This window comes from Perognathus longimembris, chromosome 5 (genome assembly GCF_023159225.1).
Source record: "Perognathus longimembris pacificus isolate PPM17 chromosome 5, ASM2315922v1, whole genome shotgun sequence".
Classification (NCBI taxonomy): domain Eukaryota; kingdom Metazoa; phylum Chordata; class Mammalia; order Rodentia; family Heteromyidae; genus Perognathus; species Perognathus longimembris.
Window position 1 is genome coordinate 29,981,708 of NC_063165.1, and position 27,510 is coordinate 30,009,217.

Sequence of the window (27,510 nt, forward strand, 5' to 3'; positions counted from 1 at the left end):
TTCTGATGTACACATGTATCCAACTTCTTACTTCATTTTAGGTCTCACAAATACAATACATCTTGATCAATATCACCCCTTTCAACATCTTTGCCCATCCTGCACAACCTACCCCTTCCACTTTTCCTTAAGTTTTGTAGAATTTACATTGAATTTACTCCCTCATTTCTTCTTATTCTGTCATTTTTCAGAAGTTTTTATCATACTAGATTTGCCAGGAATCTTTTTTTAATTGGAGGGAGGGTGGCTTTAACTCAGGGTCTAGGTGCTGTTCTAGAGCTCTTTTACTCAAGGCTGGAGCTCTACTACTTTGAGCTACAACTCCACTTTCAGTTTTTGAGTGGTTAATTGGAGATAAGAGTTTCATGAGGACTTTTCTGCCCAGATTGGCTTCATAATGTGATCCTCAGATCTCTGTAGTCTCCTGAGTAGCTAGCATTACAGACATGAGCCACCACAAATACACTGTGAGAAAAACTATTTTTAATTTAAATTTTATTGTAAAAGTGATGTACAGGTGTCAGTTACATAAGTCAGGTAATAAGTATATACTTTGAACAGTGTTACCCCTCTTATTTTTTCTCCTACATTTTCCCTCCCTACCCACAGCCTCCCCAAATTGTAAAGTTCATTTCCAACATTGTGTCTAGTGAGTATCACTATTGCATTGATTCATTCTTTATCCTGCTGTTTCTGTGATTCTCCTTCTCTTCCTCAAATCATATAAACTTATATAGAATACAAAGCGTACAGAAATCAAAAATGGTGACATTAGTGAATAAACCAAAAGGAAAAAAAGGAAGACTTGCAAACAGTACAATAAGAATAAAACCTCTTGTTTCTGTTTCTTGCAGTTCATTTTGATAAGCATCATTTTATATGCTTATAGCTACCTTGCTATTGAGCCACTGTGATCCTCTGATAAGAATATCCTAGACATATACTAGTTATTAAAAATTAGGGAAAACATGCAGCTATGTTTCTTTGGGTCTGGCTTGCTTCATTTAGTATTTTTCCAAGTCTTTCCATTTCCTTACAAATGGGGCAATGTCATTCTTTTTTATGGAAGCATTCCATTATGTATATGTACCATATTTTCTTGATCCATTCATCCACTGCGGGGAATCTGAGTTGATTGTGTATTTTAGGTATGGAAAATAAGCTGCAATGAACATGGTTGTGCTGGTGGCTTTAGTGTGGGCTGGTTTGTGGTCATTTGACTAAATGCCCAGGAGTAGGATTGATGGATCACAGGGAAGCTCTATGTTTAGTCTCCTAAGAAACCTCCATAATGCTTTCCAGAGTGGTTGACCAAGTGTACATTTCCACCAACAGTGTAGCAGTGTTCCCTTTTGGCCACATCCTTGCAGTATCTGTTATTATTAGTTTCCTTGATAATGGCCATTCTAACTAGGAATCTCAATGTTATTTTGATTTGCATTTCTTTTTGGCCAGAGATGTTGAGCATTTCTTCATGTGCCCATTGGCCATTCTTATTTCATTTTCAGAGAAGTTTCTCTCTAGTCTTTAGCCCACCTATTGATGGGATTGTTGTTTCTTTAAGAATTTGTTTTTAGAGGGTTTAATTTTTTGAGTTCTAAGTATATTTTAGATATACTTTTCTGATGCATGGCTAAAAAGATCTTCTCACATTCTCTGGGATTCTATTTATCATGCTAGCTATGTCCTTTGCCATGCAGAAACTCTTCAGTTTGATGCAACCCCATTCATTCAGCCCTTCTTTGACTTGCCACATTTCTGTGTCTTTACTTAGGAACTTTCAACTTGTGCCAAGAAGCCTATCCCATCCTATAATATTTTCATGTTGCCTGGTTTTACATTGAGATATTTGACCCATTTGGAATTGATTTTAGTGCAGGGTGATGTATAAGGGTCTAACTTCAGTTTTATACACATGTATAGACAAGTCTTCCAGCACCATTTGTTGAAGAGGCTTTCTGCAAGAAATCATTTGAAGTTAATCTTTTTAGTATAGGAAACCAGGACACAGTGTTGTGAATTGTATCCTCTATAAACATATGTTGATTGAAGAATGAGTAATTTCTTTTAATTTTATTCAAGACTACCCAGCTTATCTACTGAATATAGTATTACTTATCACTGAAAGTTATATTTGTGAGACATTAGAAATATCGATTTTTATACAGAATTTCACATTTTTTATGCAAGAGCTTGAATATAGTGGTTATTATGGTGCTCAGATCTTTCATAGTTTCTAAGGCAATTTGATTGGTAAAGTCAACATCAGTGTAGTTCTCTAGTGAAAACTTTGAAAGATATATAACAAATATTACAATTTATTTATTGCCCTTTCTTTAATTTATAGCCAAAAACATCAGGCATATATACTTGTCTTCAAACATGGAAATGGCTCCAAGTATAATGAATGCTTCAGAACTTTTGTTTACTCATGATTATTCTCAGAGAATTTCCTACCATAAAGCTAACTCTCTGTGGAAAGTAACTCAAGACAATATCTCAGCACTTACTGAAAGTTTGAACAGATTCATTTTTCTAAAAGAAAAGTGAATGAATTCAATCAGCTCACTACAGCATACTTAGTTCCTGTGTGCAGCAGCCATGGTAGCAAAGCCTTTGGATAATAAGATTAAACTTAACTGATGACTTGGTTCATATCACCTGTATTTTACTCTTGCGTTATTCTAATAACTCCTTGCAATTTCTACATTTATACCAGAATATATTATTATCCAGAAAAAAATTTTCTCATTACATTTAGATCAGATTCGTAACTCTTTGTAATGGTGTACATGGCCGTCCATGATTACAACTTTCCAGGGCTCTCTGATACTACTCATTCAGTTCAGGAATTGAACTACTGACCTATATTTTCAAGCATGACAAACTCCTTAATTTACATCATTTGAAGATTCAGGTCACTCTATTTTGTTTTCTGATTATTTAAAATGACCTCACTTATTTTGACTATTTATGTCCTATCTCTCTGTCTCTAATTTTGTATAGTTACAATTAGAACAGGGAACTTTCTGTTTTGTTTCCCATGTTGATTCCTAACAACTAAAGAGATAGTTGTCCCATAGGAGATTTTTCAATTAATGTTATTCAGAAGAGTAAACTTGAAATCTCCTGAAAGAGATGAAATTTGAAAAGAACTAAAGTCACAAAAGACCAGAATAGGACTCCTGAAAAAAAGTACTATACAAGAAGAATATATTAGTCATTGCTAATTGTAGGGGAGATTTGAACACACACAAAATGTTGAATCAAAATGAAGAGACAAAAGGTCGAAGCAAGTATCATGTCTTTACATATACTGAAAACATTGCATCTTGTTCTATCATTGATGGTCACTGAAGATTTTTATGCAAGCGACAGAGTGAAATTTATGTTTTCAAAAGATCTAGTACATTTATTAAAACAAAAACATATTAGATAACATGGTAGCTTTAATACAGCATGGCACTCACACATTAGTCAAAAGCTTAGACTAAGTACAATATAAAGGAATATGAAACTTAAAGTGTCTATGTATAACACATGGGGGCAAGCCTGGAAACTCACTGAACAGAGCATGGGTTACTACAGAGATAAAATGCTATGCTAGTGACAGCTCAGATCAGGTGGATGCTGTGCTTTAGGGTTTGATGAAGCTCTGCATTTTGCAGAACGGTACACAAAATTCTGTACAGTTTCCTGCAACCTATTCCAATCAAGTTCACCCTTTCTGTCAGTTAGAGGGTACATCCATGTTTCTCAGCAGTCAGGTTGAGAGCAAAGGAGGATTATGGTGAAGACAAACAGAATTTTAGCTACTCAGCTCTGAGATAGTATGTAAATATGCCACATTCGCTCTCTTTCATTTGAATTTGCCTTTCTAGGAAGAAAACATATGTCATAAAAAAAAAATCACAGTTTCCTTTTTAATCTCCAGAAGGAAACACAAAGATATTAAATCTCAGTGCTCTCACATTTCTCTCCTCCCTTCATAAACAATTCAATGCAATTTGAATTAATATTTATCAAGTGCTACACAATACATGGCAGCATAGCAGATGCTGGAATAGAGCCACTACATAAATAGCATAACTCTTGTTCCCAACCTTAAGAAAGTAAAACAGCCTATTTTAAACAAAGTATCAACTAGTGCACTTGAAGATATTATCAAAGGTTATTTAATTCTGACACCATTCATTAACTACGGGTCATATTCAACAAAACTTGGATGAACTAAACTAAGCTTAAGGAAAGTTGACAAGGATTTAGAAAGAAAAATACAGACTTTATTTGAAGAAGAGAGTTGCATTGTTTCTAGATAACAAATTTGTGCAATGCCTCATGCATAAATAAATGGGGCTGTTCCTCTCAGCCAGACAAAGATGAATGGGTTCTGCTTCTTTAGTTCTTCCAGAGAGTTCTAGTTTGGTTGGTTTTGATGTGATAGTCTCAGAACTTTTTTAGGCCATGGCTCATTATTCCAGAGTTGCCCATATTGAGGAAATTTTTAGCCAGATCTTTCTCCAACAACTCCAATAGATAAGGTAGTTCTAGTAGTTCTCTAGGTTGTTTGGAGGTCAAATTCCAAGTCTACCACTTACTGATTATTAAATATCTTCATTCAATTTACTGTCTACCAGATAGAGGAAAACAACTATACTCACATCTTCTTGTAAGTTACTGTAAGAATTAAGAGGATAATACCTATGAAAATTCTAACTGATTCAATGTTTTATGAATCTTGCCTATTTTCCCCAAAATAAGGTCACAGCAATTCATATATGCATTCTCAATAGAATCCATAGTTACTTTTTGAGGCCCTCTCTTATCAAGCTCATATTTAGAAGTGTTCTTGGGTATAGAAAGCCATGTCACCCAAAGCCAGAACACCTTAACAGAGTCAGGCTGAATCCAGTGAGAATCTACCTCTCGCTCTTCAGTTTGGGTTCACTCAGAAGGAATTCTGGTATTACACCTCAATATTCCACAGAATACATAAAGGCCTTTATTACTGATGTCTTTCTTGCTTTCACCATCCTGCTTCTTGCCTTTCTCATATCTGTTGAGTCAAAGAGTGCAATAGTAGATTCAAATGTACTAAAATTAAAGTTTCGGTGCTTCACTGCATGCATTACTTTAAAAAAAATAGATTATCTTCTTTCTCCTGTGAGTGTCTATGGCTGAAAATAATAGTACAATTTGGTCACCTTGGTTCATGTTAAAGCTTTTATGCTTTTGACCATTAGAATTTTGTACAATTATCACCAATACCAGCCTAATGAGAAAAGGCAGATATATGTCATACTTTTGACCTCATGGTACCAAAAAAGCACCGTACCCAAAGCACTAGAAATTAATAAACACATCATGTATCTTCACATGTTAGTAACAAAAATATTTTTAAGTGATCAATTAAAAATTGCCAGGCTCCCTGGCTCATGCTTGTAATCCTAGCCACTCAAAAGTCAAAGATCTGGGCTGGGGATATAGCCTAGTGGCAAGAGTGCCTGCCTCGGATACACGAGGCCCTAGGTTCGATTCCCCAGCACCACATATACAGAAAACGGCCAGAAGCGGCGCTGTGGCTCAAGTGGCAGAGTGCTAGCCTTGAGCGGGAAGAAGCCAGGGACAGTGCTCAGGCCTTGAGTCCAAGGCCCGGGACTGGCCAAAAAAAAAAAAAAAAGTCAAAGATCTAAGGCTTGCAGTTCTAGCCAGCCCGGGCAGGAAATTCTATGAGTCTCGTATTTCCCCTTAACCAACAACAACAACAAAAATCCAGAAGTAGAACTGTGGCTCAATGGTAGAATTACAACCTTGAGTATAAAAGCTCAGTGACAGCATCTAGGCCCTGAATTCAAGCCCAATGATGGGTATATGGGGGGAGGAGGAGAGAGAATAATCAGTTAAAAATAACCTGCATAATGTAGAAGCAACTCACATACCAAAAAACTGATGCATGAATTAAAAAAGCAAAGTAAAATGTTTGACAATATTTCACAGTAGCCAGGTGCAAGTGGCCCATGCCTATAATCCTGCTGAGATCTGAGATCATGGTTCAAAGTACAGAAAAATCATGAGGCTCTTATACCCAATTAGCCACCAACAAGCTGGAAGTACAGCTGTGGCTCACATGGTAGAGCACTAGTCTTGAACAAAAAAAAAGTCCAGGTACAGCACCCAGGCCCTGAGTTCAAACACACACACACACACACACACACACACACACACACACACACACACACACAGACGAGAGTAAAGTACTGATACATGCTACCATATGAATTAGTCTTGGAAATATTTCACCACATATTTTATGATTCCACTTATTGAAAAATACATAAAACAGGAAAATCTCTAAAGAGATAGAAAGTAGGCTAGGGGTGGCTTATGGTAGTGGGAAAAACTGAAGAAAGATGGCTGGTGTCTACACAGTGATGAAAAATTGTACAATTGATATTAAGGATAGGTTCACAACCTTGTTAATACATTAAAACCAAACAAAAATTGTTGATTTTAAATAGGTGAAGTGTAGGCTATGGGAATTATATCTCAATAAATAAATAACTTGTGCTTTTCATCAGCCATAGAATAAGTAGAAAATTAGATTTCCATTTGGTCTTCCACAACTATTTTGTTTCATATATGTAGGAGCTTAAAATAGCAGCTCATTTTTCAAGAAGCAAAGAATGTTCTAAGTCTGTATAACTATAAAAATTCACAGACTCATTATCAATGGTTTATTAAACATAACATTATTAAATTAGTTGCTCTGCATTTTGTATGGGATTCTCCCTCCAATTCTGAGTTTGATGATTATATTCAACTAGCATAAATAAGAGAACCGAGGCACTCCCACTTTATAGTGATTAGTTTACATTTCCAGCACTGCCATTCATTTACGTTTCTAATTTGGCTCAAAATAGCCATGATAGGATGTAACTTCACTTTTTGAAATAAAAGTAGAAACTTTTTTTTTAATTTAGTGTGATACTTTCCAGACCAAAAGAATTGATGCTTTCAATTCTGCTCAGAAATTGTGTGATTCCTAATACAAAAAGTAAGCAGAATACTTGATAGAAGAGACTGATTTCATCTAATACTGTACTGTCTAAGAAGATGGATTAGAAACATAAAGAGCTAATAACATCAAAGATTTTCTCTGCTAGGTTATCTTTTCAGCATTAATTATACAGAAGAGCCTGCTTCAATGGATTCTCTTGCTAGGAGAGTACTTCTTTTAAGAGAAGGCTCTTTCCCTTACTCTGCACATGAATTGCAAGATATTATCAGAAAGCTACCTGAGAGATAAGTTGATAGAGTAAGATAAAGTTTATTTCATTTGTAGTTATAAACTTATTTAACTGATCAATGAATCACCGTTATAAAAGAGGTTGTATGGGGTCTGGGAATATGGCCTAATGGTAGAGTGCTTCCCTCGAATACATAAAGTCCTTGGTTTGATTCCTCAGCACCACAAACATAGAAAAATCCAGAAGTGGCGCTATGGCTCAAGCAATAAACTGCTAGCCTTAAGCAAAAAGAAACCAGGGACAGTGCTCAGGTCCTGAGTTCAAGCCCTAGGACTGGCAAAACAAAGACAAATGAACAAAATAAATACTTTTTTGTGCTTCTACTATATGATGTAAGGTAATATAGTTTACTAGATATTTATTTTAATGTCAATCACACATAAATTTTGTCTATTATATAAAACAACTTGAGAAATTTTGTTATTCTACAACTCTATTAAAAATAATGATTTACAGGGCTGGGGATATAGCCTAGTGGCAAGAGTGCCTGCCTCGGATACACGAGGCCCTAGGTTCGATTCCCCAGCACCACATATACAGAAAACGGCCAGAAGCGGCGCTGTGGCTCAAGTGGCAGAGTGCTAGCCTTGAGCGGGAAGAAGCCAGGGACAGTGCTCAGGCCCTGAGTCCAAGGCCCAGGACTGGCAAAAAATAAATAAATAAATAAATAATTATTTACAAATAACTAAGTGGAACAAAATGCATTACTTTTCAAGTATAAAATATTTTCATCTTTTCTAGCTTCAATGGTGTTACTTGTATCTAATTTTGTTGGAAAATATGTCTTGAACAGATTTTACATGAGCTTTGGTTTTTACTGTTGTAAAAATCTACACTGTTTAAAATGAAAGCAGAAGGAATAAGTCTTCATTGACTATTACATAACATTATTCTATTTGGTTCATTATTCACATTATGGTGTTTAATTTAATCTTCTCAGATGCAGTCTTATTTTCAATCAATAGCCAGTGACTAATTTTCTAGTTACCCTAAATCATGAAAAAAGCAGGGGGGGGGGTAATCTACTGGTTTTCTTTTTGTACATGTTTTTCTTTCCCCTGAAACATTCCTAAATTTGTTTCTTTTTAATGCTAACATTTTTCATTTTTTTAAGTGACCTGGTCTCACTACCATTATTCATAGTATTAATAGTTACTTACCAATTTCATCTACTCTTAGGCTTTGTGACCTCTTTGCTAACGTGGGTAGCTACTTTATTGTTTGCAATTACAGAGAATATTCTATTTTCTAAGTAGCAATTTCTTATATTATTTGATTTTTGTTCCTTTTGTTACTCCAAGCTATTGAGATTATCTTTTCTGGACATTATTTTGGCTAGGTCCCTTCTGTCTTTTGTTGAGCTCACCTTCATTGCTTCAAGCTACATTTTCCCTATTCTTCAGAGGGCAAATAAATTTTCCTATGCCTTTATGAACATAGTCAACTGTTAGCAAATGGGATGCTTATCTTGCTTCATTTTTTTTCATTGGTTTAGGCAAGTAGAAAAGAAATTGTTGGCAGTTAACCAAAAATAAGACTGAATTTCAGCTTCTGGTGGGGAGAATTCAACAGTACAACAAATTTAGAGAGCTGAATTACTACTCTTTCTCTCTCTGTCTCACACACGCATACACATTTTCACACTACATTAAATTCATTCAATCTAAACAATGTGATTCTGTTACAGAAGCACGATGGCCACTTCACAGTCATCCAGCTGGTCGGTATGCTCCGAGGGATTGCGTCCGGTATGAAGTATCTCTCTGATATGGGCTATGTTCATCGAGATCTAGCAGCGAGGAATATCCTGGTGAACAGCAACTTAGTCTGCAAAGTTTCTGATTTTGGTCTTTCCCGGGTTCTGGAAGACGATCCAGAAGCTGCTTATACAACAACTGTAAGTCCACACGTGCTGTTCTAATGTGGGGGTTTTTGCTTGTAATGTTTGTAATGATATTAGAATCATTCAGGGGTTTTCCCCTCATTTTTGTGCTTTTCATTTATCATTTTTCTAATTTAATAAAATTACTTAAGAAGCATTTCCTGTATGTGAGGGCCTATTTTAAAAGCTTTTTATATCTGTTTTCTGTCCATTGGGTGAAAACTTGGACATCATGATTGAGGAATGTGTCATGAATGTTCTATCAGTACATCTGCCTTTGCCTGAGGCATTATTGATGATCCTATTAAATAGAATTTCTTTATACCAATAATATGATCAGTTAACAAATTAGGAATAAGGAACCATACTTCTGACATTGTTATTATTTTTACAGTATTGGGTGTTGAATTCAGAGATTTAGGCTATCTAGGCAGATGTTCTACCATTAATCTCTTTCTTTTCTTGCCTGATCTGACTTGGACTTCACTTCTCCATTGTTTTGTGTCTCCCTCATAGTTGGGATGACAGGCAGGTGTACTACCATGCTCAGCTTTTTTCAGTGAGATGAGGTCTCACAAACTTTTTTTTCTTTAATTAGGGCTGGTTTGAATGGTGATCCTTCATATTTCCTCCTCCCAAAAACTTAGGATGAGAAGCGTGAGGCATTGCACCTGGTTATGACTCTATTTTCATATTAATCTGAATTAGCCTTTAAAATGAGCAATATAAGTTTCTTTGGCGATATGTGAGTATTCTCTAAATCTTTTTCCCAATGGTCCAAGGGAAAATGTGTGTAAGCAGGAATAAAAGACTAAAATTAGAAACAACTTATCATCCACAGATTATGTTGATTTAATTCATGAATAGTTTAAATATTTATAAATACTCCATGCCATTTACCTTATTGATATCTGTAGATACTGTTTTGAAAATATAATCTCAACATCTCTGTTCATACATGTCAAATTTACTAACATGTAAAATTATAATAATACTTGGTTAGTTCTTAAAAACCTCACCATTGACTCACTTGACAATATGCTACAGAGAAATATAAGTCATTAAGCTATTCAAAAAGCTTTTATTCTGTTCACTTTCCTCACCTGAAACGTTGTTTTAAAAGATACATTTCCATGATTGAAATCCCTTTTATTTTACGTTCCATGAGTCTTTTTATAAAGCTTCAATGTATTCAATTACCCCATAATAGATGTAATGATAGCATTATGAATGGTATATTGTAGGCCTTTCTATGATTGCTTTGTAGAATAATGATAATTTGTCAGTATTTTAACAAATACTTCAATAAAATATAAATTTAGTTGCATGGAAAATAAATTGATCTCTAAGTCTAACGTATAAGGTAGCAGGATCTACATAGTTCTCCTAAAATAATCAGGAAGTTTCACAAAAAATGAGTGTTTATCAAGTCTGAAAATACATAGCTCATGCAGAAAAGCACTATTTTCAAAATCAGCTTCTAACATTGTTTTGTTGGTTTTTATTTTCTTCTCTTTGATTTTTAAATTATATTACTTATAACAATTTTTACAATAAATGTATTATTTGAATTATAAATATTTAAATATATTATTTCCAGCCCTGGAGATCAGTATCTAAAATTACTATGTATAATTATAAAACAAAGTCTTTACAATAATTATAGCATGTACAATCTACTCAGAAAATAGAATAAGGAAAGTATAAATTTTCTTTCTATAGACCCAAATGGATTCACTTGAAACTCTTTATAATATTTTAACTCATTTTTAAAATAAGAGACTCATAACTAGATTTAAAATACTAATGAAGATGAAAGGCAATACAAACTTGGCTGTGTACATATGTTGTGGAGATCAAATTTGATTTCCAGTGTCTAGAACAGATATATTAAGTGTTTAGTGGAGCTGAGAAGTCTTGATTGACACTGCTTTAGAAAGAACTCAGACTATATAATTAATCAGCAAATTAAGTACTCTGAATATTAACACTCCAAAAAGTAGCTCTGGAAAGCTATAGATTATTTCTCAACTGGTACTCTAAATTTAAGAGTTATCAACTAAATGAAATAAGGTAACAAAGTTCTTTATTCTTAAGATTTAGGATTAATGTGCTGCACAAAGAATCTTCAGGTATGAAATATCAATTATTAAATGCTTACTTTGTAATAAACATAGACATTCAACATATAAAACAGAAAAGTTGTTCCCTTCAAAGATCTTATGCTTTGACAGGCAGACAGTCACATGCTTTCTCAAAATTCAGTGCATTAAAATTTATCATAGAGGTCTGACAAAAAAAAAGGGGGGCTGGAAATGTGGCTTCAAGGTAGAGTGCTTGTCTAGCATCCATGAAACCCTTGGTTCGATTCCTCAGCACCACATACACAGAAAAGGCCATAAATTGTGTGGTTCAAGTGGTAGAGTGCTAGCCTTGAGCAAAAAGAAGCCAGGGACAGTGCTCAGGCCCTGAGTCCCAAGCCCCAGGACTGGCAAAGAAAAAGAAACAAAATCATCCTGGCAGTATCAAGGATAAGAAGTCTGAGGAAGCTTTCACTAAAAGATAAACTGTGTACCAGTTCTTTTAAAATGCCTTAGCTAAACTGTTAGAAGAAAGACTGTATAGATGAGATAACAGAGACTAGCAAAATCCTAAGCTAAAGGTCTGGTTCAAGGAACATTAGAGTGCCATCCAAGCAAGCCAAGAAAGCAAGTGCAAGGCTCTGAATTCAAATTCCAGTGCTAGCAAAATTTAAATAAAGAATCAAAAATGGAGGTGTTGTTGAAATGGGTACAGTGTTAGAGCTTTTATCTGTGTAGATACCCAGAGTGGCAATACAGTATGAAAAGAAACATACAGTTATAGCAGACCATGCAGCTAGTGAGATATGTAAGCACTGACTGTATTAAGAAATATCAAGCTTTTTCAGATAGACATTAGGGTCTATCATGGTTCCAAACCAAGAGAGATGCACTGTGAGCTTAAAATACAAGGAAAAATATATACCAAATTAAGATTTTTAGCAAGGACTATGGCTTGGCTTTTCTGTACCTCAAAGAGCATGTATGAAAACTACTCAGAAAACATTGTGATCTCCATCCAATAATGCATATATGATTACTGTTATTTCAGTAAATTAATAAACAAAAACTTAGTGAGACTTTGGGTTGTTTTGATCTGACTGCATGGTGTCCTGTATGGTTAAAAGTTAGAGGTCAGTATGTTGCTTCTGTTTCTAAAATGGACACATGTTCAGATGGGAAACTGTTTTTTAACCAGAGAGCCCCAGGAGGGACTCTCACTTATTGGAATATTGCTAAGCAACCACATCATACACTTATATTGAAAATGTTAAGCCTCTTTGTTCTCAATTATGGAAATGAGGTCCTATTTACCTAAAAAACAATTAAAAGACATATTTAGGCTCACTACTCATCTGTTTTAGGAGATAAGTTTTATTTAAGATATAATAGTAAGTAGTTTTAAGGCTTACAAGAAAAACTGAGTAGCTTTATTTTTCCTGGGCTTCAAATATTAGAGAAAAGAGAATAAACATTTTTATCATAATACTTTTTAAAATCAATGTTTATTTGATAGAAGCTATTATGTTTATTTTGTGTTTTCGAAAGCAAAAATTTTCCCTCAATAGCAGCAATTCCATATTGTTAGATTATCTGTTAAAATAGAGATTTTATTGACAACACATAAACTGTATATTCATAGTTCTGTTACTATCTTGCGATTATTAACTTCTCTTTCATAGGCCCACCTTCAAACTACAGCTCTAACATTTCCTTTCACATAAGCTTTGAGAAAAGTCACATGTCCTCTCAGTCTAATGCAGGATCTGTACCCAGCACGGAGATAATTATGGCCAATAACAAAGTTTGATAATCATATATATTATATATAACATGTTACATATGATTTAGATGAGATATGAACTTTACTCCTTTGTTTACATCAACTGTTTTTGAATTGTCATGAATTACATGATTTATTTTTTTTTATTTTTGGCCTGTCATGGACCTTGGACTCAGGGCCTGAGCACCATCCCTGACTTCCTGCTCAAGGCTAGCACTCTGCCACCTGAGCCACAGCGCCCCTTCTGGCCGTTTTCCATATATGTGGTGCTGGGGAATCGAACCGAGAGCTTCATGTGTAGGAGGCAAGCGCTCTTGCCATTAGGCCATATTCCCAGCCCCCGAATTATATGATTTTTTAAGAAAGATTGGCCACATTATTCTTCATTAGCCTTCAGAGTTCTGGGATCACAAGCATATAACTGATATAGTAATAAACATTTCTAATATAATGGGAAATTTAAAATTTTTCTAGATGATTTACTCTTCTGCATTGAAATACTTTAACAACATGAGTAATTTATATTTGTCTGAAGATCATACTACACCTTCTAATACATACCCAGACTTTTCCTTCATTTGTGTCTTTTAAATTGAAATGCTTCTATAGAAAGTCTTTTTTAAGAACTCTATAATGTTTTCTATCAAAATTATATGATAGTCAATATATTCAATAGAATCCTTGTGTTGAGAAATGTTCTTGATTTCTCAGACTATGAAGAATAAAACTTTATTCTTAAATATTTGACCAGAGAATTTTCTATTCATTAAGACATTAATGTTAGGACTGAAACTATGCTATGTTTTTCTTTAAGCTTTTGCCAAGGTAAAAATGAAAGGATATGAAAGTTGGGGATATAAAGCCTAGACCCTCAGGAAAGGAATTGTGACACAAACTGGCCTGCAAAAAAGCTACACAGAACAAAATAAATAGAACATAAGGATAGGCTCCTGTATAGAATTCATTGAAAACCTTACACAGAAGAAATGGAAAATTCTTTCAGGTAGACCTCAGTTCAGCAATGTGAGTATAAATAAAGATGAGAAAAATGGTCATGCTATCAGGAGACTTAAATAGCATTGTGTTTAGTAAAAAGGATATGAGTAAATGAGCCATGGAACTATGACAGACAATAACAACTAGGCTGGATGAACCAATTCCCTCATCAAGAAAGGGGCTATACCACTTGTGAAAAAGCAAAATATGACTATCCACCCAGAAATGTTTTTACTCAACACATAACTACAGCATTCCATCAAAAGCAGTTACATAGAGAAAGCATTACAGTTAGCTGAGGAGGAAAAAATGCATGTGCCATTAATACATATCCTCACTTCTAAAGGAAAAAGAGTATTCAAGAAAAAACTGTTTGACAGTCTAACTCATGAAAACAAAAATCTTCAAGGTTTTCAATGTGTTCTGTGGATAGTCCAAGGATCTAAGACATACATAAACACTGTATTCTCAGAAATTTTTTCTGCACATTCAACCCATATGCCAAAAACCAAATCCACAACAAGGTAGATTAAACAACAAGGCTTTGTTCCAAAAGAGAAAAGAAGAAAATAAGGAACATAGGATGAATACAATAGAAAATTCTTCTCCAACACGGCTTGAGTCATAGCCCAAATCAAAATCTTTATGGTGGTTGTCTAGGAAGGTAGAGTGAAAAAGACATGAGTCAAAAGGTGGACAAAACTATTGAGTGAAATAACAATAGCAGATATGAAGCATGTTGGAAATTAAAACTCCCTTGACATTCCATCTCAGCCACTCAAAACAGGGATCATTGAAAGAACAAATAACAAAAGTTGCCAGCCATTTTAGAGAGAGGTGAGGGACTTTTATTCCTGCTGGCAGGGTTATAAATCATTCCAGGTACTATGATAGCGGTTCTTCAAAGATAGAATTCCCGTATAGGCCAGCCACATCAGTTCTGGGTATATTCCCAGAAAATCAACAAGATGTAGAAATGGCAGTATAGCCAAAGCTATTATGGGAATAATAGAAAAATTATGGAATCAATCTGGATGAAAAGATAACAAAACTGTGATTGATACACACACACACACACACACACACACACACACACATAAACACACACACACAATGGAATGTAACTTATCCCATTGAAAGTGACATACCATTTGCAGGAATATGTATAGAAGTAGAGACCATCATGTCAGGCTAGCAAAAGTAAAGGTGAAAACAAAAAAAAAAAACACAAACTAAACAAGATCATGTAAATAGAGAAACACCTAGTAGGTGGAAAGGAAAAATAGGGAGGAGACTGAGAAGGAGCTATGTATGAAGTAGTGAACTTGATTGAAATATGCTATAAGTGTATGGAATTGTCATAATGAAACTTCCTTTATACATAGTTAACATACTCCATTTAGAAAATAGGAGAAAGATGGAAATGAAGATTGAGCATTATATCACCAGAGGAAATTACAATTTTATGGCTTCAAGTAGTTTAGTGGTAGAATATTTAACTTCTATCCCCAGCATTGAAGAAAGAAAGAGACAAGAAGGGAGAAAGGATGGGAGAAAAACAAGAAGGAAGGATGGGAGAAGAGAGGGAGGGAAGGAAGGAAGGAAGGAAAAAGGAAGGAAGGAAGGAAGGAAGGAAGGAAGGAAGGAAGGAAGGAAGGAAGGAAGGAAGGAAGGAAGGAAGGAAGGAAGGTTGGCTCATCCCCTTAGAAGCCATTATTGATGGAGCTTGGGAAACAAGTTTGTGTTCATTAGAGTTCTTTGTCATACAACAAATGAACAAAAGAATAAAATTTGATAAAAATAAAAAATAGTATATTTTTTAAGTTATCTGAGTAAATGTATTGTACTGAAAATGCATATTTTTAAAAATGATTTTGAGGGCTGGGGATATAGCCTAGTGGCAAGAGTGCCTGCCTCGGATACACGAGGCCCTAGGTTCGATTCCCCAGCACCACATATACAGAAAACGGCCAGAAGCGGCGCTGTGGCTCAAGTGGCAGAGTGCTAGCCTTGAGCGGGAAGAAGCCAGGGACAGTGCTCAGGCCCTGAGTCCAGGCCCAGGACTGGCCAAAAAAAAAAAAAAAAAAAAATGATTTTGAAGATCACTATTTGCAAAGGAGAAAATTACTAAAGAAAATGGAGAGTTCTGTCAGAAATCTTGAAGTTAGGGCCATCTAGCTCAGTCATGCAACTATTAAGAAGTCAAGCAACACTTGGAAAAATAGTCTCTATTCTTCATTTTCTGCAAGGCAGTCACTAAAAGAATAAAGATTCCTGAGTGCCAGTCTTTTGTGTCTCCAACATTTGTTTTAAAGGAAAAGACCCTAAGGCCTTAGAAGTAGTGTGACATTATTTAAGACAAGAGATTTCTGAGACACTAAATCTCTGTTCAGCAGCCTAGGTGTGTAATTTTGTTTTATTATATCCAAAAGTAATATGTCCCTTTAGATTTTGTGTAACACCCTGGAGACCAAGAGATTTATCTTTTGTGTCTTTGAAATCTTTCCAACAACTACAGTAATTTACTGCATAATGACTACTTAATAAATGATAAATAATAAAAACAGTAAGAAACAGATAGCAAGTGATTGAGCCTATTACAACATTTTCAATAAAATTACATACCAGTATTGCTGTTGATTAGAATATATCTAATAAGTAATTCTAAATTAACTATTAATGTATTGTGAAGAGTTTTAAAATATTCAATAAAAAGAATCAAATCTAAAAAAAGTTAAAGTATGATGGATTAAAACATTTACAAAGAAGAAAACTGTTTTAAAATATTTAGAAATACTCTACCGATCTTTTGAAAGTAAAAGAATGCTATAATATAAAGATTTCAAAAGATGCACAGAGGGTCCATAAAATCATGGAATTCATAATATTTAATACTGCAAATCAACTGAATCTGAAATGATGATCTATCCAGTCCTTCTAACCTACATGCTAATCATATTTCTCAAGTCACATTTCTCAAGATATTTGGTTTCCAACTAGATGATTAAGCAAGAGCCAGAAAAAGAAAAAAAAGAAAGAAAGAAAACAAATGCTTTAGGTTTTTGTGTCTGCAGCATCCAACATTGTCTAATTAAGAGTTACTCTCACTGGTCTCAACGATTTTTAGAACAAATGTGGGCTAAATTGATTACTGAGAAAGATCAATGAACAGATACCCAGCAAGCAAAGTATGATGCTTATTGGCCCATTTTTAATAGCTTGTGAGTGAAAAAGAAGGAGGAGGAGGAGGAGGAAGAGAACGAGGAGGAAAGCCATCACTAGTTCTTAATTTTTTTCCTTTGACAATTAAAAAAAAGAAAGAAAAATAAATCAAAGACAATAAACAAATCACATGGTGTCTGTACATCATGCAAAGCTTCCTGATTCAAATGTACAGAGCTTTGCATCAATAACAAATAAAATACATGATCTGATTAGTTCTACTATTTACCACAGATCCTATTAGCTGCCTACACAACATTTTTGTCATTTCTTGCCAATGAAATATTAAGTCATCTATAATAAGTTCAGATATAAGCAATAAATCATGTTTTAGAGCATTTAGAACTATACTTTTTTCTGTGACAATTAAGTTTTACACTTTGACCTTTTACATACAAAGGGAAGTGAGAAGGACTTCTCAGTAATGTTCTAGTCTAGTTATACCAGAAATAGTTTTGAGACAGTGAAGAGCTTGACTGGCTTACTCACTTTGATATTGCCTACAATGTAGTTTTGGAAGAACTTAACACTTGACAAAATGTCAGCTTTTCTTGCAGTCTTACCACAACTTAAGGAGATAAACCCAATGCTAAGGCTTGCCAAGTGGGAAAATCAAGAACCCAGATCTTTGATGAAATTGTTGATTGTTTCCATTTATATAGAGAAACCTACTTTAATGTTTTCCTAGGAAACTAATAAAATGGTTTCCTGTTGAGCTCCTGAATTTTGAACCCTTGTGCCACTGTGTTTTGTACCAGAAGACATTGTCATTGATACAGTAATCAACAAATAAGGAAAGCTCCTTATTAATAGGTAATATAAATGGGAAATTAACAAAATCATTTGTCATTGTATTCATACCAACTGACTAGATGACATAAGAAAGCCATGAATATACAGTTCATTTGAGGAGTTGGTAATAAATTTTTTTCATGTGTTTTTCAATTTTATTAGCCACTAAACTGGATAGTAGAGATAAAAATGGTGATTTATAATACAAACAGAAACAGGTAGAATTTCATCAAGCTAAAAACCTTCTACACAGCAAAAGACCCAACAGAATATGCAAGAATACAGTCAAAAAAGCAATGTTTATCCCACAAACTTAACAAAAGTGAGAGAAGAGGTGACTTGGGAAGGATAGATAAGAATGTTGAAAGAGCTGACACTGATCAAGATGCATTGTAGACATAAACTGTTTATTTAAATGGCAATTCCTTGCCACTGCTACTTAAATATAATAAATATATTTTAAAAAGCAACCTTTGGATGGGAAGAAATAGATACCAACCATGTACCTAATAAAAAAAACTAATGTGCAAAAAATGCATAAATAAATAGCAAAAATAAAACCCAAATATTCTGATTCTGACAGAGAACCTGAATAGACATATCTGCAAGAATGACACAAAAATGGCCAACATAAAGAGGCACAGATCAATACTCACTGAGGAAATACAAATCAACACTCCCATGGGATATCACCACTGACCTTTTAAGAGTTTCCATTACCAAAAGATAAATGACATAGTAAGGACAGGTGGAAATGGTAACCCTTGCACAATGTTTATGGTAATGTAAAATAGACCTCTTTATGGAAAAATAGAGTACTTAGGAAATGAAATATAAAGCTACTACGTGATTCAACAAACTACTTCTGTTTTCATATATCCAAATAAAATGACATTGGTTTCTCAAAGAAGGTCAAAACTCCTTATTCACTGGAACATTATTAAAAACAGCTAAGATACATAAAATTCCTAAATGTCTGTTGAAAAATTAATGGGAAAAGAAAATAGCATTTGTATATATGTATACATAAATTCACACAATTGATTATTACTGAGTTTTTTTTTAAAGATTTCTGGACACAATTCAAAAAACCCTCAGATTCTGCTAGAGTTTTATATTTTACACCTATTTCTGAATAGAAATAGAAATAGACAAATAGAATTATATCAAGCTAAAATTCTTTGCATAAAAGACCCAACCACGTTAAAAAGCAATCTATGGAATGAAGAGATTCAGGCTAAAATATTGCATGACAAACACTTATATTTAGAATCTTAGTACTCAATTTTATGGAAGCAGAGAACAAATGATGTTTCCCAGGGGCTGGGGAAAGGAGAAATTGATAGATATTGGTCGAAGGATACCAAATCTCAGTTGCCCAGGATGAATAAGTTCTAAGAGATAAGATACAGTGTGACATGTAGGATTAAGAATACTGCATATTTTAAATGAAATTTGATATGAAAGTAAATATTATCTCTACTTATCAGAGAAAATAAGGGGAATCTGTAAATTAGCTTGAGTGTGTTGAGCCTTTGTCATATTTCATAATGTATATCAAAGCCTTTAGATATATATAATTTTTATTTATCAATTACACTTCATTAAATTTTCAGGTAAAGTGTTTAGATTTTGGGTAGAAGACAGATTTTAAGTTATCATGCTCTTGAATATTTAATTATAATCTGTGACTACATATAACCTACTATGTTTCAGACACTTCCACAGTAGGCAAATTTCAATATAGACGCTTTCTTGGGAAGTTCGCAGTTTTTTGTTCTTTTTTTTAATAATGATTATTTATTGTCAAAGTGATGTACAGAGGGGTTACAGTTTCATACGTAAGGCCATGGGTACATTTCTTGTACTATTTGTTACCTCCTCCCTCATTCCTCTCCTTTCCCCCTTTCCCTCTCCCCCCATGAGTTATTCAGTTGGTTTACACCAAATAGTTTTGCAAGTATTGTTTTTGGAGTCATTTGTCTTTTTATCCTTTGTCTCTCGATTTTGAAATTCCCTTTCCCTTCCCTAGTTCTAATACACATATACAGAGTATCCAGGGCACTCAGATGAGATACAGTTATAGCACGGGGACAACCACAAGAAGGGGATACAAGAGGATCATCAACAAAAGAAACTACAGTTTCACATGGCATGTTGAAAGTACAATAGTGAAATAACACTCATTTCCATAACATGGAGTTCATTTCACTTAGCATCATCTTATGTGTTCATAAAGGCATAGCTATTGGGCTCTTGTGATCCTCTGCTGTGACTAGCCTAAACCTGTGCTAATTATTCCCTATGAGGGAAACCATAGAGTCCATGTTTCTTTGGGTCTGGCTCACTACACTGAGTATAATTTTTTCCAAGTTGGGAAGTTCACAGGTTTGAATGTGATGGAAATGGATAATTTAAGAAACTAATATATATGTATATATACATACATATACATATGTATACATATGTATATGTATGTATATATACATATACGTATATGTATATGTATATGTATATGTATATGTATATGCATATGTATACGTATATGTATATATACATATATATATCACCCATAGTAAATACTGGGCATGCTTAATAATAAATAAAAAAGTGATTAGCTACCTTGGGAAGAATGGCTGAAAAATAATTAGAGACCTGAAAATTATGTGGATACAAGCCAAGAAAATATCTGAACTCAATGTCCTAAGGTGAGATAAAAAAACAATTATAAATTCTAGGAAGGAACAAGCTTAGTATATTTTAAAGTTAGAATTAGACTGGAATGGCTCACACACTTAGAGGCAGAACGCAGTATTAAAAAAGCAAAAAAAAAAAAAAAAACAGGGAAAGGATTTTTCAGGAATTCAAAAGTCAGGGATGGGAGAAAAATAATTATTAGAACTACATAGGCGGTCACGAAAGGATTTTAAGCAAAGAAGAACATAGCAGAAATCTATCTGTATAATGCTAGACTGGAAATGATGGTGCTTGGTAGAAATTTAAAATCTGAAAAAGAATAGTGAAGGGATTGGGTATATTATGTTGCAATAGTCTTACTTGGGAACAGAGATAGAGACAGAGTAGAAAGAAAGTGCAAAGAGTGAGAGAGACAGAGTCAGAGAGAGGCACACACACAGAGAAGAGATGATAGAGGAAGAGTGAGAGGTGATAGAAACATAGAAAGATAGATTTGATAGTAGAATGGAAGGGTTTTTTTTGTTTTGTTTTTACAGATGAGGAGATTGAGGATGCCCAAAATTCAGTGATGTACTCAAGCCACTATTCCATTGGAAACTGGAACCCTGCAACAACATTCGAATTATTTCCTACTCCACCAATGCTTTCCATTAACAGTTTTCTCTAGCTAATGCAAACTCCATTATAACTTTCACTTCTGAGAGCCATGAAGAGCTGATAGATAGCAGTAGTAGAATCTAGTCTTTGCAGCCTGAGAAACAAAGAAAAGTTCCTTGCTGATATGTATATAATATATATATAAATTGTTTATATATAAACATTTTTAAGTCTCAATAAACTCTCTTCTTTTTTGCTTTTTTAATATCTTTTATTGTCAAGGTGACTTGCAGAGGGGTTACAGTTATAAACCTAAGGTAGTTAAGGCATTTCTTGTCGAACATCATTATCCCCCTCCCTCGTTTTTCTTCCACTTTCCCTTCCCGACAATCCACCCCCCCAAGTTGTAACGTTCATTTCCAACATATTGTCTTGTGAGTAGCACTATTGCATTCCTTCACTCTGTGTTCTTTGTCTTACCATTTTTAATACTCTATTAATTTCTAAAATTTATTTCTCTTATCTTTAGTTGTAAAAAGACATTCCCATTTAACAAAGCAATTTATAAATATATCTTGATCAATATCACCCCTTTCAACATTCTCACCCACTCCTTCCCTTGTTCTTCTTAATTTTGTAGGATTTACATTAGAACTTACAGTTTTCTTGTTCATTGAGAATTTAGATTATTATAAAATGAATATTTTACTTTGTGATAAAAGAAAGGAAATACTGTAGTCATAAAAATCAAAATTTGCTCCTGATAATGTTCCAAAATATCCATCTGACCAGTATTTTTAAATATTTCTTCTCCACAATATTAGTCACTGACTAAACAACATGTTTGTTTCATTATTTTAAGATGATTTCTGTATTCATAAAAGCTGTCTGGAGGTTATTTCACTTGGAAATATTTTAACATAAATTATGGAAATGAACATTCTATGCTTTTTAATGAAATTATGGGCAAACATCATGAAATCTCAGATTCTTGCATTTCTGAATTTAATTTCTATTTCTCACTGACACCACAGGAACTAACATTAAGCCCCATAACAGTCAACTTTCCCAAGCCAATAAACAATATTTAAAAGATCTATTGCTAGAGAAAACTTGAAAGAATCTTGAGCTGTGAATTTTTTAAGATTAAGAAATAAATTTCTAACAGTATAAAAATGCATCAAGATTCTTGTTAAGAACTAACTATGCTGACGTGCTGTATTTTCTCAACTGGCTATCCTTCCATTGTCTTATATTCCATACTTATCAAGAAATTTTCAAGAACATGCAGCCATCATTTATTAGAGGAAAACAGAAAATGAGAACAGCTCTGCATATATCAATGATCTGTCAGTCGTTTCATGTGTTCTAATCTTGCCATGTGCACATTTACATGAAAATAAAAAGTTTCACCCTGTCTAGTTTTACTTCTTTAAATTTACCATAAGAAAGTTTATCATAGTATAAAGCATGCACATTATCCAGTTGCTTAACCATACTTTTATCAGTATATAATGTTTCAAAAATAAGCAGCTGCTAAATGAATTATATATAAAGATAATGTAAAGATAATATAAAGATAATATAAAGAGTAATCTAGATTACTCTTGCCTATATAAATTGCATAATTTAAGTCCTAACATATTCTGGTCCTTAATCTCTTCTTTTTATAGAAACTGACTCATTACCTTGTTCTTTTTAGTGTTCTAACATTGTTTTTCCACATACTTTATAAAAGTAGATTCTCCTTAAGGGACTTAAGTGTTTATAGCATATATTTTTCCTGAAGACTCAATTTTTAAGCAAATTTTGTGGTCATGATTCTTCATTAAGGTAGAAATACATTGGCCTTATAAAACAACCGCTATTAAATGAAAAGTATAAATTCAATGGAACCAAGTTGTACCCTAGTGCATTTGTTGTTTCAGAAAAAAAAAAAGAAATGGGAAAGAAAGATATTATTCTTACATTTTCACGTTACTATCCTCAGATATCATAACCATGGTCTTCCTGTACTCCTGTGTGGTTAACCAGAAATTAAGTAATGATGAAAACACTGTAACATAATATAGTAAGGGGGAAAGTTGGTTATAAAATTGGAGCTCTGACTTTAATCTGTTTGGACATAATTCAGTGAAGAAATAAATCACTAATTTAAAATTCTTGTTGCCATATTTTAGAGAAAAATACATAGAAAGAAATGTTTTACAAGAGCCAACAATTTAATAATTAAGCTGAAAGGTGAATGATAACAGTTATTGAAAGTAAGCACCATAAGAACAACCTGAGATAGTTAAAATGCACATTTCCAGTTTCAGCCCCGCAGACTCATTTTCATTCAGGATGTCTGAGAGCAGCAAGAAACCTAAGGTTTTAATAAAAACCAGGTGATTGTGAAACCGATTATCTAAGGAACCCATCTTGATTAACTGTGCTAATACAATCTAGACACACATCCAATTATTTCCTTTTCAGCTTTATACATCATTAAATAAAACAGAAGTTACAAGAAGATAAAAGATGGGTCAATATAGTATGAAAAGGGATAAAAGAGTAGGAGAGGAGTGAATGATTGGAAGCTGGTGCACTTACACTAACAAGAACACATACTACACTAATAATTTCTCTGGCATTATTTTCAGCATATACCATTCCATGCAGTCACATATTTCCTCTTCAATTTTGAATAGTTTTAGTTTAAAATATGCTTCACAATTAAAGGGTTAAACTGTTTATCTTGACGTTAATTTTTTCGTTTCATAAATTTGGTGTTCTCTATTTTGCTACCTTTTTCTTGCAACTGTTTTATTTTTAATTATTCACAGTATCTACTGATTTTTCTCTTCCTATAATGACTGTTATAAAAATAAAAATAGAAAACTTTAGATGAGTAACAGAATGCATGCAATCTCCTATTTTTTGTGAAAATGCTTAAATATACTATGACCTGTGGCTAACAAAGAGAGAACAAAGTCATTCATAATGCCCAAATACTAAACTTGATCTCACTAATCTTTATTTTTTTCTTTTTTTCTTTTTTTTTTTGCCAGCCCTGGGGCTTGAACTCAGGGACTGAGCACTGTCCCTGAGCTTCATTGCTCAAGGCTGGCACTCTACCTCTTGAGCCACAGCACCAATTCTGTCTTTTTCTCTTTATGTGGTACTGAGGAATCAAACCCAGGGCTTCATAAGTGCTAGGCACGCATTCTACCACTAAGCCACATTCCCAGCCCAATCTCACTAATCTTAAAACCATCACATACATGTGAAATTACTCTATTGAACAATAACATCTCCAAATCTGATGAGGGCTCAAGGTGCTAGAATTATTAGGTTCCACTTAAAAATCTAGCATGCCCTATGGGAATGAGACAATCAGTTTTATTTAGCTTGCCAAAAGCAATGTAAGAGGTTGAAATGGCCAAAATGTACCAAAGAAAGGCAAATAAGGAGGAGAAAAACATAAATGAAGTGTCTCATTATGACAAATATATTCAGCACTGAAACAACAAAATGTCAGTATGCAGTACCTGGTTTGTTAGGGCCAGACCAGAATCTGAGCTGCCATACTCAGAATGTAGCCAATATTATAGTATTAATAGTTGATAATATCCGAAGAATATTTATCAATTCTGAATATTGAATCCTCCATTATCATCCTAGTCATTAAGACTGATAATTTCCTGACTCCTCATAATATCTATAAAACAAGATGTATTTTTATCATGTATTATATGACATAGGACACAACTCAAAGGTACATAGCTCAATTATAAAGCACTAGGCTAGCACGCATACATCCCTGGATTCAATCTCCAGTTCACACAGAGAAAGGAGATTAAATATTAAATCTAAATTTCTTCTAAATACAAATCCATAAACAGTATTTAATACAATTTCTCTATTTTGACATAATTGAACTCTTACAGTTTTCAAAGTCAATACATGTGTACAAAGAAGATCATGGGTCCTACCATTTCACTGTTTCTATGGTAATTACTTCCTCTAATAACCTGGGAAATATCAGTTCTCTACAATTGTTGTAAGTCCAGAAATAACACCCCTTTGTGTGGTGCAGTAGTACCTCCCCTTTTCCTCCGAGTCCTAATATTCTGTTAAATTTTTTCATATCACTTTTGCATATCATTATCAAAGAATTTTAGAACGAAAAGAATCTTAGTAAAGACTGGACTCTCTAATGCCATTTGTTATAATTGGAGGTGCTTTAAGCACCTGTGTTTTATCTTAAGGAAGATGTTATCACAGTTCAAGAGTATATCTGCTGACTTCAACAGAGCCTTCTCAAAGTTTTGAAGAAAGGAACTACTACTGAGACACTACAGATCACAAAACGTTGGCAGATTTTGAGGTAAAAACATTCTACCTTTTGAGTAGAATAATCATATGTTACAGACCTACAAACTGAAAAAATACTTGTTAGAAATAATTGTATAGTCAACTCCTTAAGAATATTATCTGAAAATTAGTAATCCTACCTTCAAAGCAGTTAGTTTGTATGTTCTATGGTGGTTGCTATATGTCAGTGCTAGTCAGGTATTCTAGGAAAATTCCAATACTTAAATAAAACAATTCTAAAATTAAAGTTGCTATGAGGTTTGCTTTTGTTTTATTCCAGTGGACTGCCCTAGTTCTTCATTTGCCTTTACCATTTGTAGTACAGGCACTCAACATATATTTACTACAGGCAGCAAACAGGACCTAGTTTGCAGGCAGCCTAAGGGCTGTAGAGACCCACATTACCTGCTAGTTCCAACTTTGCCTGAAGGTAAAAGTTGCTGTAAAGTTCCACAAGGAACAGTCTTTGACCAAGGACCACCAGAATTTAGGGCATGACAACTTCAGTTGTTTGCCTCCAGACAACTATGAGGGGAAATTCAGAAAGGAACAACTTGCATGAGAATGCCAAACACCAGGAGTAGTCCAGGAAGCACCTCGGAGTGGGTCGCCTGAGGAATGACATCTTAAAGAGGAAATTTTAGGGCTTCAGCTGTATTAGAATTTTGTTTTTCTCCAGTCCTGGGGCTTGGACTCAGGGCATGAGCACTAAATAGTTCTTGGCTTCTTTTTGCTCAAGGCTAGCACCCTGCCACTTGAGCCACAGTGCCACTTCTGGCTTTATCTGTTCGTGTGGTGCTGAGGAATGAAACTCAGGGCTTCGTGCACCCTAGGCAAGCACTCTACCACTAAGCCCCATCATCATCATCATCATCATCATCATCATCATTATTATTATTATTATTATATTATTTATTTTTATTTGGTGTGTGTGTGTGCTAGTCGTGAGGCTTGAATTCGGGGCTTGGGTTTTCTTTTTAGAGGAATAAACTTTACCACCAACAGAATTTTCTACAAACATAGAAAAAAGAATTTGTTTGTAAGCTCTTTGAAGAAAGAGACTGTCTTCATTGTTGTTTTTAATATCTGTACTAGTTATATAACCACCACAAAAAGTACCCCAATGAAAGTAGGTTAATTAACAGGATTGATTGTCTCACAGTGGAGAGAGAAAGAGTCTGAGATTAAGAACTCATCAGGCTTGGTTTCTTCTGGGAGTTGTTAGTGAAAATCTTCCTAGTCTCTGGTAGTTTGCTGGCAATCTTTGATATTTCTTGGTTTGAAGTAACATTGTCCTTATTTTTACTTTCATCTTCACATGACTTTCTTTGTTCAAATTTACCTTCTTCAAGAGGAAATCAGCTGTATTACTTCATTATGACTCATTTGTAACTAATCATATCTACCCAACCTTATTTCCAAATAAGGAGGTGCTGGGGTAATGGATGTCAACATGAAATTTTAGAACTACAAGTTCAATTCAAAACAGTCCACTATAGCTGTGATTCAAAGCAATACAAGATTGTCTTTCCTTAGTCTTTAGAAAACCTCAGGTAAAATAAACTTTAGGCTTAGGGATTTTTTGTTTTGTTTTGTTTTGTTTTGTTTTACTGTCTTCTTTGAAAGTAACCTGCATGGATTAAAGATACTGTTTATTCTGTTTCTGTTTCAGCACTTTTAGTTAGTGTTCTCTTGTCGTGTGAAGTATCCTGTACTTGAATGTTCTTTTTTTGGGGGGGAAGAGGGGGTAATACTTCTTTTTTTTAATTTTTATTGTCAAACTGATGTATACTTGAA

At 34.1% G+C, this 27,510-nt stretch overlaps 1 protein-coding gene across 2 annotated transcripts in view; it reads left to right on the forward strand.

Moving 5' to 3' along the window:
• Positions 1 to 27,510, forward strand: part of Epha6 (EPH receptor A6) — a 711,982-nt gene that overhangs the window by 599,102 nt on the left and 85,370 nt on the right. For both annotated transcript variants that reach the window (XM_048346467.1, XM_048346468.1), the window contains exon 14: positions 8,995 to 9,204. In XM_048346467.1, coding sequence (XP_048202424.1) covers positions 8,995 to 9,204 — 210 coding nt within the window. The remainder of the gene's footprint in view (positions 1 to 8,994; positions 9,205 to 27,510) is intronic.